At 42.8% G+C, this 15,522-nt stretch overlaps 1 protein-coding gene across 10 annotated transcripts in view; it reads left to right on the top strand.

Annotated features, from left to right (window-relative positions):
• nod2 (nucleotide-binding oligomerization domain containing 2) overlaps positions 1-15,522 on the top strand; it is an 83,912-nt gene that overhangs the window by 41,938 nt on the left and 26,452 nt on the right. For 8 of the 10 annotated variants that reach the window (XM_070898016.1, XM_070898019.1, XM_070898012.1 and 5 more), the window contains 2 exons: positions 2,846-2,929; positions 5,221-5,655. In XM_070898016.1, coding sequence (XP_070754117.1) covers positions 2,846-2,929; positions 5,221-5,323 — 187 coding nt within the window. In that variant the 3' untranslated portion in view covers positions 5,324-5,655. Of the gene's footprint in view, positions 1-2,845; positions 2,930-5,215; positions 5,656-15,522 lie in introns of those variants that run through there. The other 2 variants (XM_070898017.1, XM_070898018.1) reach the window with 2 other exon arrangements.

The following is a 15,522-nucleotide window of genomic DNA, read 5'->3' as shown; positions in this document are numbered from 1 at the left end:
CTCTCCAAACATTTCCAGCTGAAAAAACATTGTTTTGATTGAAGCGTTGAAAATGGTTGATTCCATGTGATGCTCTGATCTTATACAGTTAGCTAACTAGATAAAATAGGCTTTTAGAACTTAAATAATGGATCTATGACAATAGATAACCATGATGCAAAGAGATCCATCCAGTTTCAGATTTGAGGATATTACATTTTTATGTGAATATGTGGTGAGGCCATGATACAAACATTTTTAAACTATGAGTGTTGATGGCTATATCCTTAGATAGAAACATAGAAAATAGGTGCAGGAGTAGGCCATTCGGCCCTTCGAGCCTGCACCGCCATTCAATGAGTTCATGGCTGAACATGCAACCTCAGTACCCCATTCCTGCTTTCTTGCCATACCATTTGATCCCCCTAGTAGTAAGGACTTCATCTAACTCCTTTTTGAATATATTTAGTGAATTGGCCTCAACAACTTTCTGTGGTAGAGAATTCCACAGGTTCACCACTCTCTGGGTGAAGAAGTTTCTCCTCATCTCAGTCCTAAATGGCTTAGCCCTTATCCTTAGACTGTGACCCCTGGTTCTGGACTTCCCCAACATTGGGAATATTCTTCCTGCATCTAACCTGTCTAAACCCGTCAGAATTTTAAACGTTTCTTTGAGATCCCCTCTCATTCTTCTGAACTCCAGTGAATACAAGCCCAGTTGATCCAGTCTTTCTTGATATGTCAGTCCCACCATCCCGGGAATCAGTCTGGTGAACCTTCGCTGCACTCCCTCAATAGCAAGAATGTCCTTCCTCAAGTTAGGAGACCAAAACTGTACACAATACTCCAGGTGCGGCCTCACCAAGGCCCTGTACAACTGTAGCAATACCTCCCTGCACCTGTACTCAAATCCCTTCGCTATGAAGGCCAACATGCCATTTGCTTTCTTAACCGCCTGCTGTACCTGCATGCCAACCTTCAATGACTGATGTACCATGACACCCAGGTCTCGTTGCACCTCCCCTTTTCCTAATCTGTCACCATTCAGATAATAGTCTGTCTCTCTGTTTTTACCACCAAAGTGGATAACCTCACATTTATCCACATTATACTTCATCTGCCATGCATTTGCCCACTCACCTAACCTATCCAAGTCACTCTACAGCCTCATAGCATCCTCCTCGCAGCTCACATTGCCACCCAACTTAGTGTCATCCGAAAATTTGGAGATACTACATTTAATCCCCTCGTCCAAATCATTAATGTCCTTTATCCTTTTCTGGTTGAATGCATATGGGATTTTCCTGTTAAAGTGCAAGAGTTCTGGGTCATCAAAATGAGCTATATTTAACAAAAGTAGGTGGGGTGTGCACGTGGTATCTGCATCATTTCCTGGGCACCCAGCAACAAATTCCAATTGTCTTGAGTCTGACTAAGTGAAAGCCCATTCATATAGCTCTCCTATTCCCCATCCACTCGGGTACAGTAATAGAAACATTTAACATTGATTACCAGGCTGTGTGAGATAAAGACCTGTAATTTGCCAACCATCAGAGGGTATTCTGCTAGCAAGACACCTGGCTGTTGTGATGGGTCTTTTGTCTTTGAGGTATATTTGAGGGGCAGACCTAGTTTCTTCAGTTCATTTCAACCAAGTGCAAAGGTTACTGAGGTGAGGTAAAGCTTTGAGTCTGCAAAGGCATCCATTTATGAACAAATGCTCATGAGACAGATTTTGATATCAGAATATGGTTTTAAGGCACTGATGAGAATTAAGAACTGTATTGGTGATTTAACCTGCTGACCTGTTTTGTTTTCTCTTAAACATGGAGGTGGAAATTCGGTCGTGTCTCAGTTGGGGCGGTGTCCCGGGTGGAGCGGTAAATTTTGCGCCAGCAAATGGTTTGTGTCTGCCGCCGCAAATTTCATCAGCTGGGCCCAGGGAGCAGGGCGCTAAGGGAGTCATTGCTCGCCTCTTTTCGGGCACTAGGCCGGCTGAGCAAGGGAAAATCCCAAGCTAAACAGCTGGCGTCGGAGTGTCATAACGGAGGCCCGGGGGGGAACCCTGAACAAAAACCCGAAAAAAAAAAAAAAAAACCCCATCAAAAACATTCCCAATATATAGCTCACACAACCACAATATAAATCGCAAAAACTTATCTGAGGTCGACATTACTTACCTCGCTATAGCTTGGAACATCTGCTTTCACAGGCGTTCCCACCAGGGCATGCTAAAGGTCGGGTGGCAACCAAAAATTGAGCCGGTGTCGAAACCAGGGGCATTGCACACCAGCTCGCCTCTCCCGGGCGGTACTGCTCCACGCCCTGTCGATACCAGCACTGAATGTCCCGGCTGGGAGCTGGAAGCAAGTGATTGCTGCCCCTCCAGGGCTCCAGAGTGTCATAATGGAGGCCTGGGGGGGAACCCAGAAAGGGAACCCAGAAAAAAACCCCCATCAAAAACATTCCCAATACATAGCTTACGCAACCACAACATAAATCGCAAAAACTTACCTGAGGTCGACATTACTTACCTCACTGCGGCCGAAGACCGAATTTCCACCCCAAAATAGTTTTAGCCTGAGCTACTACACAGTTTTCGGTGTGGTTTTTTTTTTCTTTTGGAGAGTCCAGGAGGGTAAGGTGGGCAGCCTGTACTCTTTTTGATGCATATGTTATTGTTCAACCTGAGACACATTATTCTGTTCACTCTGAATAGGGTCAAGTTTTGGCTCAGCAATAGAGGTTGACCTTGTCTGGTTAGTGTGGGATAATAATATTGGATGCTGTGCCAATTGTAAGAGTAACTTCATTATATGTGAACAGAATGTCCATATCATGGTTTTTTATTTCTTCTTGCCTGCAGGCTGGCTAATAATAAGATCAGCAGAAAAGGAATGGAGTTTATTGCCACAGCTCTGAAGCACAATATTACCATTGCATCTGTTTGGTAAGTAATGAGTTTAAAGAAAGACTTGCATTTATATAGCGCCTTTCCTGACCACCGGACGTCTCAAAACACTTTACAGCCAATGAAGTACATTTGGAGTGTAGCCACTGTAATGTGGGAAACGCGGCATCCAATTTGTGCACAGCAAGCCTCCACAAACAGCAATGTGATAATGACCGAATAATTTGTTTTGGTTAATTGAGAGAAAAGTATTGGCCAGGACACCGGGGGTACCTCCCCTGCTCTTCTTCAAAATAATGCCAAGGGATTTTTTACGTGCTTCAGAGAGCAGACAGGACCTCATCTCAACGTCTCATCTGAAAAATGGCACCTCCGACAGTGCAGCACTCGCTCAGCACTGCACTGGAGTGTTGGTCTAGATTTATGTGCTCAAGTCTCTGGAGTGGGATTTGAACCCAAAACCTTCTGTCTCAGAGGCGAGTGTGCTACCCACTGAGCCACAGCTGACACTTAAAAACAAACAAACAACTACATTGTGGGATTTCCAGCTGTATTTATTAAGAAACTATTGCACTTAACCTTTAGGAACCGGAGTAGGCCATTCAGCTTTCGAACCTGTTCTGCCATTCTCTTAGATTGTGGCTGATCTGTACCGCAGCTCCATTTATCCACCTTTGTTCCATATCCCTTGATACCCTTACGGAATAAAAATGTGTCGATCTCAGTCTTGAAAATGTTAATTGACCCAGCACCCACAGCCATTTGGGAGAGAGTTCTCGATTTCCACTGCCCTTTGTGTGTGTGTGTGTGTGTGTGTGTGTGTGTGTTTTAAAAAAAAAAAAAGTGGTTCCTGATTTAATTCCTAAATGGACGAGCTTTACTTTAGCCTCATCACTCAATCAGTTGTGCATGAATGCACTCAGAATTTAGTTCACCGTGCTAACTGAGTTAAAAGAATAGGAATGGAGACAGATTTTTTTGCAAAAGGCAACAACCAAACACCATGTGCCCTGACTTTACATACGATGGTTATTAAATAAACCATGTTATTTTATTCCAATCATTAAAGCAGAAAAACTGGTAATCCAATTGAAGGGTTCAATGAGAAGTTAAGATATCCTCCATTCATAGCAGGAGGCTTTGGATGAGATGGACTTTATTATTGATTATTGCTAAACATGCAGTCTACATTAACCACTATAAAATGCAATTCTTTTATGGCAAGAATTAACTGCAGACAGTTATGGGGGTGGTTGGTAGACTTATTGGGCCTGATATCCCCCTGGGAGGGTGCGGGAGAGACTGAAAACGGCCGAAGAACCTGGCAAGGCTGGGAATATGGAGATCATGCCGAACTTAAAGGCAGGACCTCATTAACAATTTTTGGATCCGTTTCCCCTAGCGGCCAAATAGACAGCCAGGCCAGCAGCAGGAAGCCTTGGGGATGGTCCCCAGCAATCAGTGGAGAGGGTGGGGGAGGAGAAGGAGAAGGTTGTCCATCGTGATGGGGAAGGGGGGAATGGAGAAGGTCATCGATTGGGAGGGAGAGATCGGCAGCGGGGAGGCCGAAGGCTTCCTTGAGGGGCTGGGTGAAGCACCCCTCCTTCTCCTAGCCACAAGGAGCGTTGGAAAAGGTACTTGCCTTGGGGAGCCGGCAGTTCCCGCCTCCCTGTCACTGCCGGGTATCCCAACCCCCGTGAAACCGGCGCAGCACCAGTTAATTTTAAATCAGGATCCCAATTGCACTGTGGGAGTCCAATTTAAATATGTTAATGAAGTATCCTGCTTCTGCACAGTGGGACAATTGGACGCCATGAAACTCGTCGCTGTTAAAATGGTAACGGGCACTTATGTGACGAGTTAGTGTCGAGACTTACGCATTTGATGGTTTAACCCCTCCACCCGTCCGTCGGCGGGGTAGTGGGGGGGGGTGTTAATATCGAGGCCATTATCACCGCAAAATTTTGATTAGTTAAGTTTGATGTTCCTGTTTAAAGATGGGATTGGCCTTATCTGTATTGTCCCCAATGTTCAAATAGATTTCCAACACTCTTTCCAGAGTCGCATATGAATTAAACCCTTTTGTAGAGATACCATGGAGCTGCAGATATCCCTGGAAGCATATTTTAAGCATGAGTTATAACTTTCAAGGGATGGAAATGTTGATGGGTGGAGAAGGAAGGGTGAAGGGACTATTGAAGAAGCTATCAAATGCTGCAATGTGTCATATTCTATTTACAGCACAATCTGGAATCTTGTGCAACCTAAGCTAATTCTGAAACAAAGTTGAGTTACGTGAGAAATATGAGATTTTTTTTCCATCAGCTTAGGAGGAAACCATGTTACTGCAGAGGAGATTCAAAAAATGACCAGAGCAGAAAGAAGATTGACATTTTGATCAAAATCTTAAAAAAGGAACTTTGTGACCTTTGATACTTTGTCTCACGTAAAAAAACTATGCTGCTGTGCTTCTGTGTCTTGTATGAAATGTATTTATAGATGAGAGAATTTTGTAAAGGCTGAGGTCGTATTTATAAATCTTGTCTCTTTTTAATAAACAATTTTTTATTTTATCTGTCAGCTGAATCATTCTTCACAGGAATGGTTCTGATGTTTGTATGGCTAACACAGTGGATTCTACTTACAACATTGCCGTCCTTTTATTATTCCTGTCATTTACTGTGATCCCGACTCTTTCCAGTATCAGAGCCCTGTGTGGTTTATCTAAAGATAGAACTTGCATTTATTAATGTCCTCAGGATATCTCAAAGCATTTCACAGCGAATTAAATATTTTTGAATTGTAGTCACTGTTGTAATTTAGGCAAACACAGCAGCCAACTTACACACAGCGATGAGATCATTTATATTTTTTTTAGTTTTGTTGGTTGAGGGATAAATGTTTGAGAGAACTTTGTGAATAGTGATGTGGGATCTGTTATGTCCACTTGATCAGCCAGACAGTGTCTCAGTTTAATGTCTTATCTGAAAGACAGCACCTCTGACAGTGCAGCACTCCCTCAGTATTGCAGTGAAGTATCTGCCGAGATTGTGTGGTCAAGTCTCTGAGTGGGACTTGAACCCATGACCGACTGATGTAGGAACAAGAATGCTGCCACTGAGCTGAGGAAGACACTTAACCCATGTTGTTTTTTGATGTCCATCCATTCTATTGTTCATCATTACAGAATAATTCCTGCACATTTTATAGTCCTGCTACTCCACACAGATGTAAGCCTAGAAATCACTGTTGTTGCACTATTTAAGGATTAACTATGGGTTACTGAAAGTTTTGGGGAGAATTTGCTCTGCCATTAGTTTCCAATATTGCTTAAATTAGCTGCAGGAGTAAAGTGTTTGATCCACTACCCACACAGAAGGCTGACCAATAGTGTCAAAACTCATTTACAGGCACAAGAAGATTGCTTACCTGAAGAAAACTGCGAAGATAAGGCTGAAGTACAATATTGAATATCGAGTACCTGCCCCAAGTAACCATACCATCGTGTGCCCTCATTATCTGGAAATTAATTTGTACTGAACCAGACCATTCTAACAATTAATAAAAGCCTATATCGTCCTACCATGAGAGAAACAATCCACTGAATATTTGCCATCCGAACTGCCCATCTAATCTCGCTCTCCATACCATTTTAGTATTTCTCTTTTTCAAACAAATATCTAATTCTGTTTTTAAATAATTTATGCACTCGGTTTTAACAACTATTTGTGGCAAATAATTCCATATTACACACTACACTAAATAGGGAAATATATTGTTTTCACTCTATTTGTACTTTGTCCTGAAGACATTTTTGTCTGATTCTGCAGACAAAAATATCAGCACAGAATAGGATGGTAGTTGAGAGGACAGTGTTGTTGAAGCTCAGGCACTTAACTGAATGTACCTTGCCTGTGTCTCTGCACATCCTGGCTGCACTGGTATAATAGGGTCTGCCTTCTCTTTTGGCACCATTTCTGGAGTGGCTTCTTTCTTTATGGTTCGGTGTCTGTGGAATGGTCCTGGAGATCGAGAGGTTGTGGAGCATGCTATTTTGTAAGGCACCTCCTGATGGGCCCAGATATCTGAAGCATTGCTTCAGGTTACCAATGTTATGCTCAGTATTATGTCCTGGTAGCTGCATGAGCCTCATATCAATGTTCTGCCTCTCTCTCCATTGGTGTCATTAGCCAGTACTTGAGAGTAGGTTTGATCTCGGAGAAGCCATGCTTCCAATTCCTCATTGCCTTCAAGTAAGACTGGTGCAGATAATTGCCTTAAAATGTAAGAATTATGAGAGCTACCTGAGAAGTAGGCATTGATTTGCATGACAGTAGTCCTATCAGCTGCACATTAATGGAATAGAACACAGTAGGCCATTGCATTATGGTTAGGAATCTGGGTGCCATTAATCACTCCTGTACTTGACCAGCAGTGTGGAGGAATTAGGCACCACTGTCAGTGAGATAAAATAAACATTATCAATGAGAAAGCCGATGTAGGTGTTGGCCCTCATGAATGAAGCATTAACTGAGTTGCTTTTTATCCAGCATAAATATTCCCAGCTTTATTTAATCCCTTCTCTCAAATGAGGTGCCTAAACCCCAGTATCAGTTTAGTTTGCATCCTGTCAATTGTAGCTGCGGTTTCATCTAATGGAACAAAAAATGCTTATTGAAGTTTCAATTTCTATCTGCATGTTCCCTGAACTAGATAGACCATTCGGATTATTAATGGCTCTTCATCTTAATCTCCCAATAATTAAAAAAAGAAGACTGCGTCACTGCTATTACCAGAACGGGAACGGTAGCATCGTGGTTACATTAGTGGACTGGTAATCCATAGGCCTGGACTCATGATCCAGAGATGTGAGTTCAAATCACACCACAGCAACAATTTAAATTCAATTAATTAAATAAACCTAGAATAAAATCTAGTGTCAGTAATGGTGACCATTAAACTATCGGATTGTCGTAAAAATCCATCAAGTTCACTAATGTCCTTTTTAGGGAAGGAAATCTGCCGTTTTCACCTGGTCTGGTCTATATGTGACTCTCGACCCACAGTAATGGACACAAGGTCGCATGGCACAGAATGTACTCTGGGTGGGGGACTTCAATGTCCAGCACCAAGAGTGGCTCAGTAGCACCACTACTGACCAAGCTGGCTGAGTCCTGAAGGACACAGCTGCCAGATTAGGAAAGGTGGTGAGAGAATCAACACGAGGGAAAAACCTACTTGACCTCGTCCTCACCAATCTACCCATTACAGATGCATCTATCCGTGACAGCATTGGTAGTAGTGAACACTGCACTGTCCTTGTGGAGACAAAATCCCGTCTTCACACTGAGGACACCTTCCATCATGTGTGGCACTACCACCGTGCTAAATGGGATAGATTCAGAATAGATCCAGCAGCTCAAAACTGGGCATCCTTGAGGCTCTGTGGCCATCAGCAGCAGCAGAATTGTATTCCACCACAATCTGTAACGTCATGGCCCGGCATATCCCTCACTCTACCATTACAATCAAGCCAGGGGACCAACCCTGGTTCAATTATGAGTGCAGAATAGCATGCCAGGAGCAGCACCAGACATACCAAAAATAAGGTGGCAACCTGAGGAAGGTACAACACAGGACTACAAACATGCTAAACAGCAAAAGCTGCATGCTATAGACAGAGCTAAGCAATCCCACAATCAACGAATCAGATCAGAACACTGCAGTCCTGCCATATCCAGTCGTGAATGGTGATGGACAATTTAACAACTAACTGGAGGTAGAGACTCCATGAATATCCCCATCCTCAATGATGGCAGAGCCCAGCACGCAAGTGCAAAAGACAAGGTTGAAGCGTTTGCAACCATCTTGAGCCAGAAGTGCTGAGTGGCTGATCCATATTTGCTTCCTCCTGAGGACCCCACCATCACAGAAGCCAGTCTTCAGCCAATTCAATTCACTCCATTTGATATCAAGAAGCTGCTGAGCACACTGGATACAGCATAGGCTATGGCCCCTGACAACATCCCGGCTGCCGTGCTGAAGACTTGTGCTCCAGAACTAGCAGCGCCTCTAGCCAAGCTGTTCCAGTACAGCAACAACACTGGCATCTACCCGATAATGTGGAAAATTCCCATGTATGTCTTATCCACAAAAAGTAGGACAAATCCAATCTGACCAATTACCGCCCCATCAGTCTACTCTCAATCATCAGCAAAGTGATGGAAGGTGTCATTTAGTGCTATCTAGTAGCACTTAGTCACCAATAACCTGCTCACCGATGCTCAGTTTGGGTTCCACCTGGACCACTCTGCTCCAGACCTCATTACAGCCTTGGTCCAAACATGGACAGAAGTGCTGAATTCCAGAGGTGAGATGAGAGTGACTGCCCTTGACATCAAGGCAGCATTCGACCAAGTGCGGCATCACGGAGCCCTCGTAAAATTGAAGTCAATGGGAATCGGGGGAAACTCGCCACAGGCTGCAGTCATACCCAGCACAAAGGAAGAGGGTTGTAGTTGTTGGAGGTCAATCAGTTCAGCCTCAGGACATTACTGCAGGGGCTCCTCAGGGCAGTGTCCTAGGCCCAACCATCTTCAGCTGCTTCATGATTAAACTTGCCTCCATTTTAAGGATGTTCACTGATGACTGCATTCACATAATGAAGCAGTCCTTGCCCGATTGCAGCAAAACCTGGACGGCATTCAGGATTGGGCTGATAAGTGGCAAGTAACATTCATACCACACAAGTGCCAGGCAATGACTATTTCCAACAAGTGAGAATCTAACCACTGCCCCATGACATTCAAAGGCATTACTATCGCCAAATCCCCCACCATCAACATCCGGGGGGCATCACCATTGACCAGAAACTTAACTGGACCAGCCACATAAATACTATGGCTATAAGAGCAGGTCAGAGGCTGGGTATGCTGCGGCGAGTGTCTCACTTCCTGACTCCCCAAAGCCTTTCCACCATCTAAAAGGCACAAGTCAGGAGTGTGATGAAATACTCTCCACTTGCCTGGATGAGTGCAGCTCCAAGCTTGACACCATCCAGGAAAAAGCAGCCCGCTTGATTGGCAGCACCCCATTCACCACCTTAAACATTCACTCCCTGCACCACCGGCGCACCGTGGTTACAGTGTGTACCATCTATATGATGCACTTTAGCAACTTGCCAGCACTTCTTCAGCAGCACCTCCCAAACCCATGACCTCTACCATGTTGAAGAACAAGGGCAGCAGGCGCATGGGAACACCATCACCTGAAAGTTTCCCTCCAAGTTGTCTTGGAAATATATTAACGTTCTATCTTCATCGCTGGGTCAAAATCCTGGAACTCCTTGGCTAACAGCACTGTGGGAGTAACTTCATTACATGGACTGCAGCAGTTCAAGAAGGCAGCTCACCACCACCTTCTCAAGGGCAATTAGGGATGGGCAATAAACACTGGTCTTGCCAGCGATGCCCCCATCCCAGGAACTAATTTTTTTTAATAAAACAATCCTACCTTGAAATTTCTCCACTCTAAAATTATTAAAGCTTTTTTTGCATTGAAAAATAAGGAAACATGAAAATTCTGTTGTTTTTAAACCTGTTTTGGTTCCTTTCTGGGAAAATACAGTCAGTCCTCTAGGGGAGAAGTGAGCTTGATTAAAATTGCGTAGTGTGACTCATTATAGATATATTGCACATCTTTCAAAAGGGAATTGGATAACTACTTGAAGGGAAAAAATTGGCAGGGTTATGGGGAAAGAGCGGGGGAGTGGGACTAATTGGATAGCTCTACCAAAGAACCAGCACAGGCACAATGGGCCAAATGGCCTCCTTCTATGCTGTAGCAGTCTATGATCTGTGAACTTTCATAAGAACAAAAAAAGCATGAAACAACAACAAACAACTTGCATTTATATAGCACCTTTAGTGTAGTAAAACATCCCAAGGTACTATAAAACAAAATTTAGCACCGAGCCACAGAAGAAAATATTAGGCAAGTTATAAGGAGCATCTTAAAGGAGGAAAGAGAGGTGGAGCGGTTTAGGTAGCGAATTCCAGTGCTTAGGGTCTCGGTAGCTGAAGGCACGGTTGCCAATCGTGGAATGATTAAAATCGGGGATGCACAAGAGGCCAGAATTGGAGGAGCGCAGATCTCTTGGAGGGTTGTAGGGCTGGAGGAGGTTATAGAGAGAGGGAGGCCATTTAGAAACCAGGATGAGAATTTTAAAATTGAGGTGTTGTTTACCCGGGAGCCAATGTAAGTCAGCGAACACAGGGGTGATGGATGGTCGGGACTTTGCGCAAATTAGGATATGGTTAGTAGAGTTTTTAATGACCTTAAGTTTAAGGAGGCTGGCCAGGAGTGTGTTGGAATAGTCAAGTCTAGAGGTAACAAAGGCATAGATGAGTAGCTATTCAGAATGGCAGAAGCTGGGAAGTGGAGTCCCACAAGGATCAGTGCTGAGACCACTGTTGTTCACAATTTATATTGACGATTAAGACTTTGGAATCAAAAACACAATTTCTAAATTTGCGGACAAGAGCAAATTGGGGGTAACAGTCAACACTGAAGGACTGCAACAACTTACAAAAAGACATTAATAAACTTGTAGAATAGGCATATAATTGGCAAATGAATTTCAACATAGATAAGTGTGAGGTATTACATTTTGGAAAGAAAAAGGTCACATATTACTTAGAAAATAAGAATCTAAATGGGATAGAAGAGCAAAGGGAGTACAAATACACAAATCACTAAAAGTAGCGACACAGGTTATTACGGTTATTAAAAAAAGCAAACCAAGCACTAGGGTTCATTGCTAGAGGGATAGAGTTAAAAAGAGAAGTTATGCTAAACTTCTTTTGTACCTTGGTTAGACCACACTTGCTGTACTGTGTCATCGTTATCATCATAGGCAGTCCCTCGGAATCGAGGAAGACTTGCTTCCACTCTTAACATGAGTTCTTAGGTGGCTGTACAGTCCAATACAAGAATCACAGTCTCTGTCACAGGTGGGACAGATAGTCATTGAGGGAAGGGGTGAGTGGGACTTGTTTGCCGCATGCTCTTTCCGCAGCCTGCGCTTGATTTCTGTATGGTCTCGGCGATGAGACTACTGTGTACAGTTCTAGTCGCCATATTATAAAAAGGATATAGAGGCACTGGAGAGGGTGTAGAGAAGATTTACAAGGATGATACCAGAACTGTGAGGCTATTCCTATCAGGAAAGGATGAGCAGGCTGGGCCTCTTTTCCCTTGAAAAGAGAAGGCTGAAGAGTGACCTAATAGAGGTCTTTAACATTCTGAAAGGTTTTGATAGAGTAGATACAGAGAGAATGTTTCCACTTGTGGGGAAGAGCAAAACTAGAGGCCATCTATATAAGATAATCACCAAGAAATCAAATAGGGAATTCAGAAGAAATTTGTTTACCCAGAGAGTGGTGAGAATGTGGAACTTGCTACCACAGGGAATAGTTGTGGCGAATAGTATAGATGCATTTATGTGGAAGTGAGATAAGTATATGAGGGAAAAGGGAATAGGGGGTTATGCTGATAGAGTTAGATGAGGAAGAATGGGAGGAGGCTTGAGAGGAGCATAAATGCCGGTATGGATTGGTTGGGCCAAATGGCCTGTTTCTGTGCTATATATTCCACTTAATTCTATGTAAAGTATGATTTTGATGAAAGAATTTTGCATCAGAATTATGTTGGGCGAGTACTGTATAAACACAATGGGCCAAATTTTCCTGAAAAGAAACGTAATGAAGTATTAACAATGTACACCGTTATTAATTGGCCAGCAAGTTCAGAGGATGAAGACGTACACTGTAAGTTGCAAATCTCCAGAACTTATAGCATCATAGAATGCTTACAGCACAGAAGAAGGCCATTTGGCCCCTGCCGACTCTCAGCTAGCCCCACTCCCCTGCCCTTTCCCCATTGCTGCAATTTTTTTCCCTTCAGATACTTATGCAATTCCTTTTTGAAAGATAAAATTGAGTCTGCCTCCATCACCCTTTCAGGCAGTGCATTCCAGATCTTAACCACTCGCTGCGTAAAAAATGTTTTCTTATGTCGCCTTTGGTTCTTTTGCTGATCACCTTAATTCTGTGTCCTTCGGGTTTCGACCCTTCTGCCAATGGGAACAGTTTCTCTCTACTCTTTTCACACCCCTTATGATTTTGAACACCTCTATCAAATCTCCTCTCAATCTTCTCTGCTCCAAAGAGAACAGCTTCTCCAGTCTATCAACGTCCCTCATTCTTGGAATCATTCTCCTAAATCTTTTCTGCACCTTCTCTAAGGCCTTCCCATCCTTCCTACACATCCTTCCTAAAGTGTGATGCCCAGAATTGGACACAGTACTCCAGTTGGGGCAGAACCAGCATAATTTCCACACTTTTGTACTCTATATCTCTATTTATGAAGCCCTGGATCCCGTGAGCCTTTTTAACTGCTTTCTCAACTTGCCCTGCCACCTTCAACGATTTGTGCACACATACCCCCAGGTCTCTCTGTTCGTGCACCCTCTTTAGGATTGTACCATTTAGTTTATATGTCCTCTCCTCATTCTTTCTACAAAAATGTATCACTTCACATTTTCTGCATTAAATTTCATCTGCCACATGTCCGCCCATTTCACCAGCCTGTCTATGTCTTCCTGAAATCTAACACTCTCCTCCTTACTGTTCACTATACTTCCAAGTTTTGTGTCATCTGCAAATTTTGAAATTGTGCCCTTTACACCCACATCCAAGTCATTAATATATATCAAGAAAATGAGTGGTCCTAGAACCGACCCCTGGGGAACACCACTGTGTACCTTCCTGAAAAACAACCGTTCACCACTATTCTGTTTCCTGTCACTGACCAGTTTCATATCCAGGCTGCCACTGTCCCTTTTATTTCATGGGCTTCAATTTTCCTGGCAAGCCTATTATGTGGTAATTTGTCCAACATCTTTTAGAAATCCATTCACACTACGTTAACCGCATTACCCTCATCAACCTTCTCTGTTACCTCATCGAAAAACTTTATAGTCAATTTACACTGCTCCACCATTTGCTTTGCACAAATGGCATCTCGCCCTCTACCTCCCAGTTATTTTTAAGATGTTTCTGAATTTGCATATTAAGTGCCCATTAAACGTCGCAGAATTTTAGGGCTCATAATTAACAGCATAAGTTCCCTCTTAATGATGTTATAATTGTTAATGCAATGCTAATCAAGCTCACTGGCCCAGAAAGGGAACTATTTAAACTGCTGAATCTCATTCCTGCATATAGTAAATTTTTGTTCGAGGTTTCAATTTTCAAATTGTTTCTTTTCCTTTTTGTCTCTTTTCTCTCTCTATTAATCAAATCTTTATTTCATTCTTTCTGTACATGATTTAACTCTAATTCACCCTCCTTCTTTGTCATTCCTGTTTCTTTCCCAATACTTAAATCTCATTGGTTAAGGAGATTCACTTTTGGTCCCATCATTCTCCTCGCCGCGTCGTTATTAGCTCACATTTTCACCAAATTACGCCGCAAATTATAATCAAGCTGATGGGTGCAGGAAAAAGTCTAACTATTGCTGCACACTGAGATGCCCCGTTCCAACAAGATTTGGCTCAATATGTTTGTACAAAGTTCTTTCCTCCAATTTTTTTTTCAACACAGGCATCAGCACTACTATCCAGCAATGTAATTTCAAGACTTTTATGCTTGTGGTGTGTTTCTGTAATAAGTCATAATGTTGTCTCTTTGTGTCAGTGCTGCAAACTGCATTGTGCAGTGTAGTGAAGCTAAACTAAAAGTCATCCCTCTAATGCTATAATCACACTATCATTGATTTTTATGAAGTATTTTGGAGTTCCAAAGGACTCTGATGTACTATGATATATTTGGGCCTAATCAGTGGTTAATTGTACATAATTACAAAATATTTTCAGATATTTGACAGATTGTTCAAGTGTGGACTGCTTTTTGTTTACACGTGTTTTAATAGAAGGTATCTGCATTTAGAGAGCACCTTTCACAGCCTGCGGACATCGAAAAGTTTTTTTTAAGCCAGTTAAATACTTGTGAAATGTAGTCACTTTGTAACGTAGAGAATTTGTGCAAAGCAAGGTCCCACGGACATCAATAAGATAATTGACCATTTAAATGACTTTAGTGATGCTGATTGAGGGTTAAATGTTGGCAAGGACTCTGGAAGAACTCTCCTGCTCTTCTTTGAATAATGCCATGAGATTTTTTTACATCCAGACGGGAATTTGGTTTAATGTCTCATCCAAAAGAAGGCACCACTGACAGTGCAGCACTCCCACAATACTAGACTGGAGTGTCAGCCTAGATTTTGTACTCAAATCCTGGAGTGGGAATTGATCCCACAACCTTCTGACTCAGGTGGCAAGAAAAAGAAAGACATCGATTTATATAGCGCCTTTCATGACCAACGGACGTCTCAAAGTGGTTCACAGCCAATGAAGTACTTCTGGAGTGCAGTCACTATTGTAATGTGGGAAACAAGGCAGCCAATTTGCGCACAGCAAACTCCCATAAACAGCAGTGTGATAGTGACCAGATAATCTGTTTTTTCTTGTTATGTTGATTGAGGGATAAATATTTGCCAGGACATTGGGGATA

Source organism: Pristiophorus japonicus, chromosome 13 (genome assembly GCF_044704955.1).
Source record: "Pristiophorus japonicus isolate sPriJap1 chromosome 13, sPriJap1.hap1, whole genome shotgun sequence".
Classification (NCBI taxonomy): domain Eukaryota; kingdom Metazoa; phylum Chordata; class Chondrichthyes; family Pristiophoridae; genus Pristiophorus; species Pristiophorus japonicus.
Note: the sequence above shows the minus strand (reverse complement) of the source record. Positions and strands in the feature narration are given on the sequence as shown.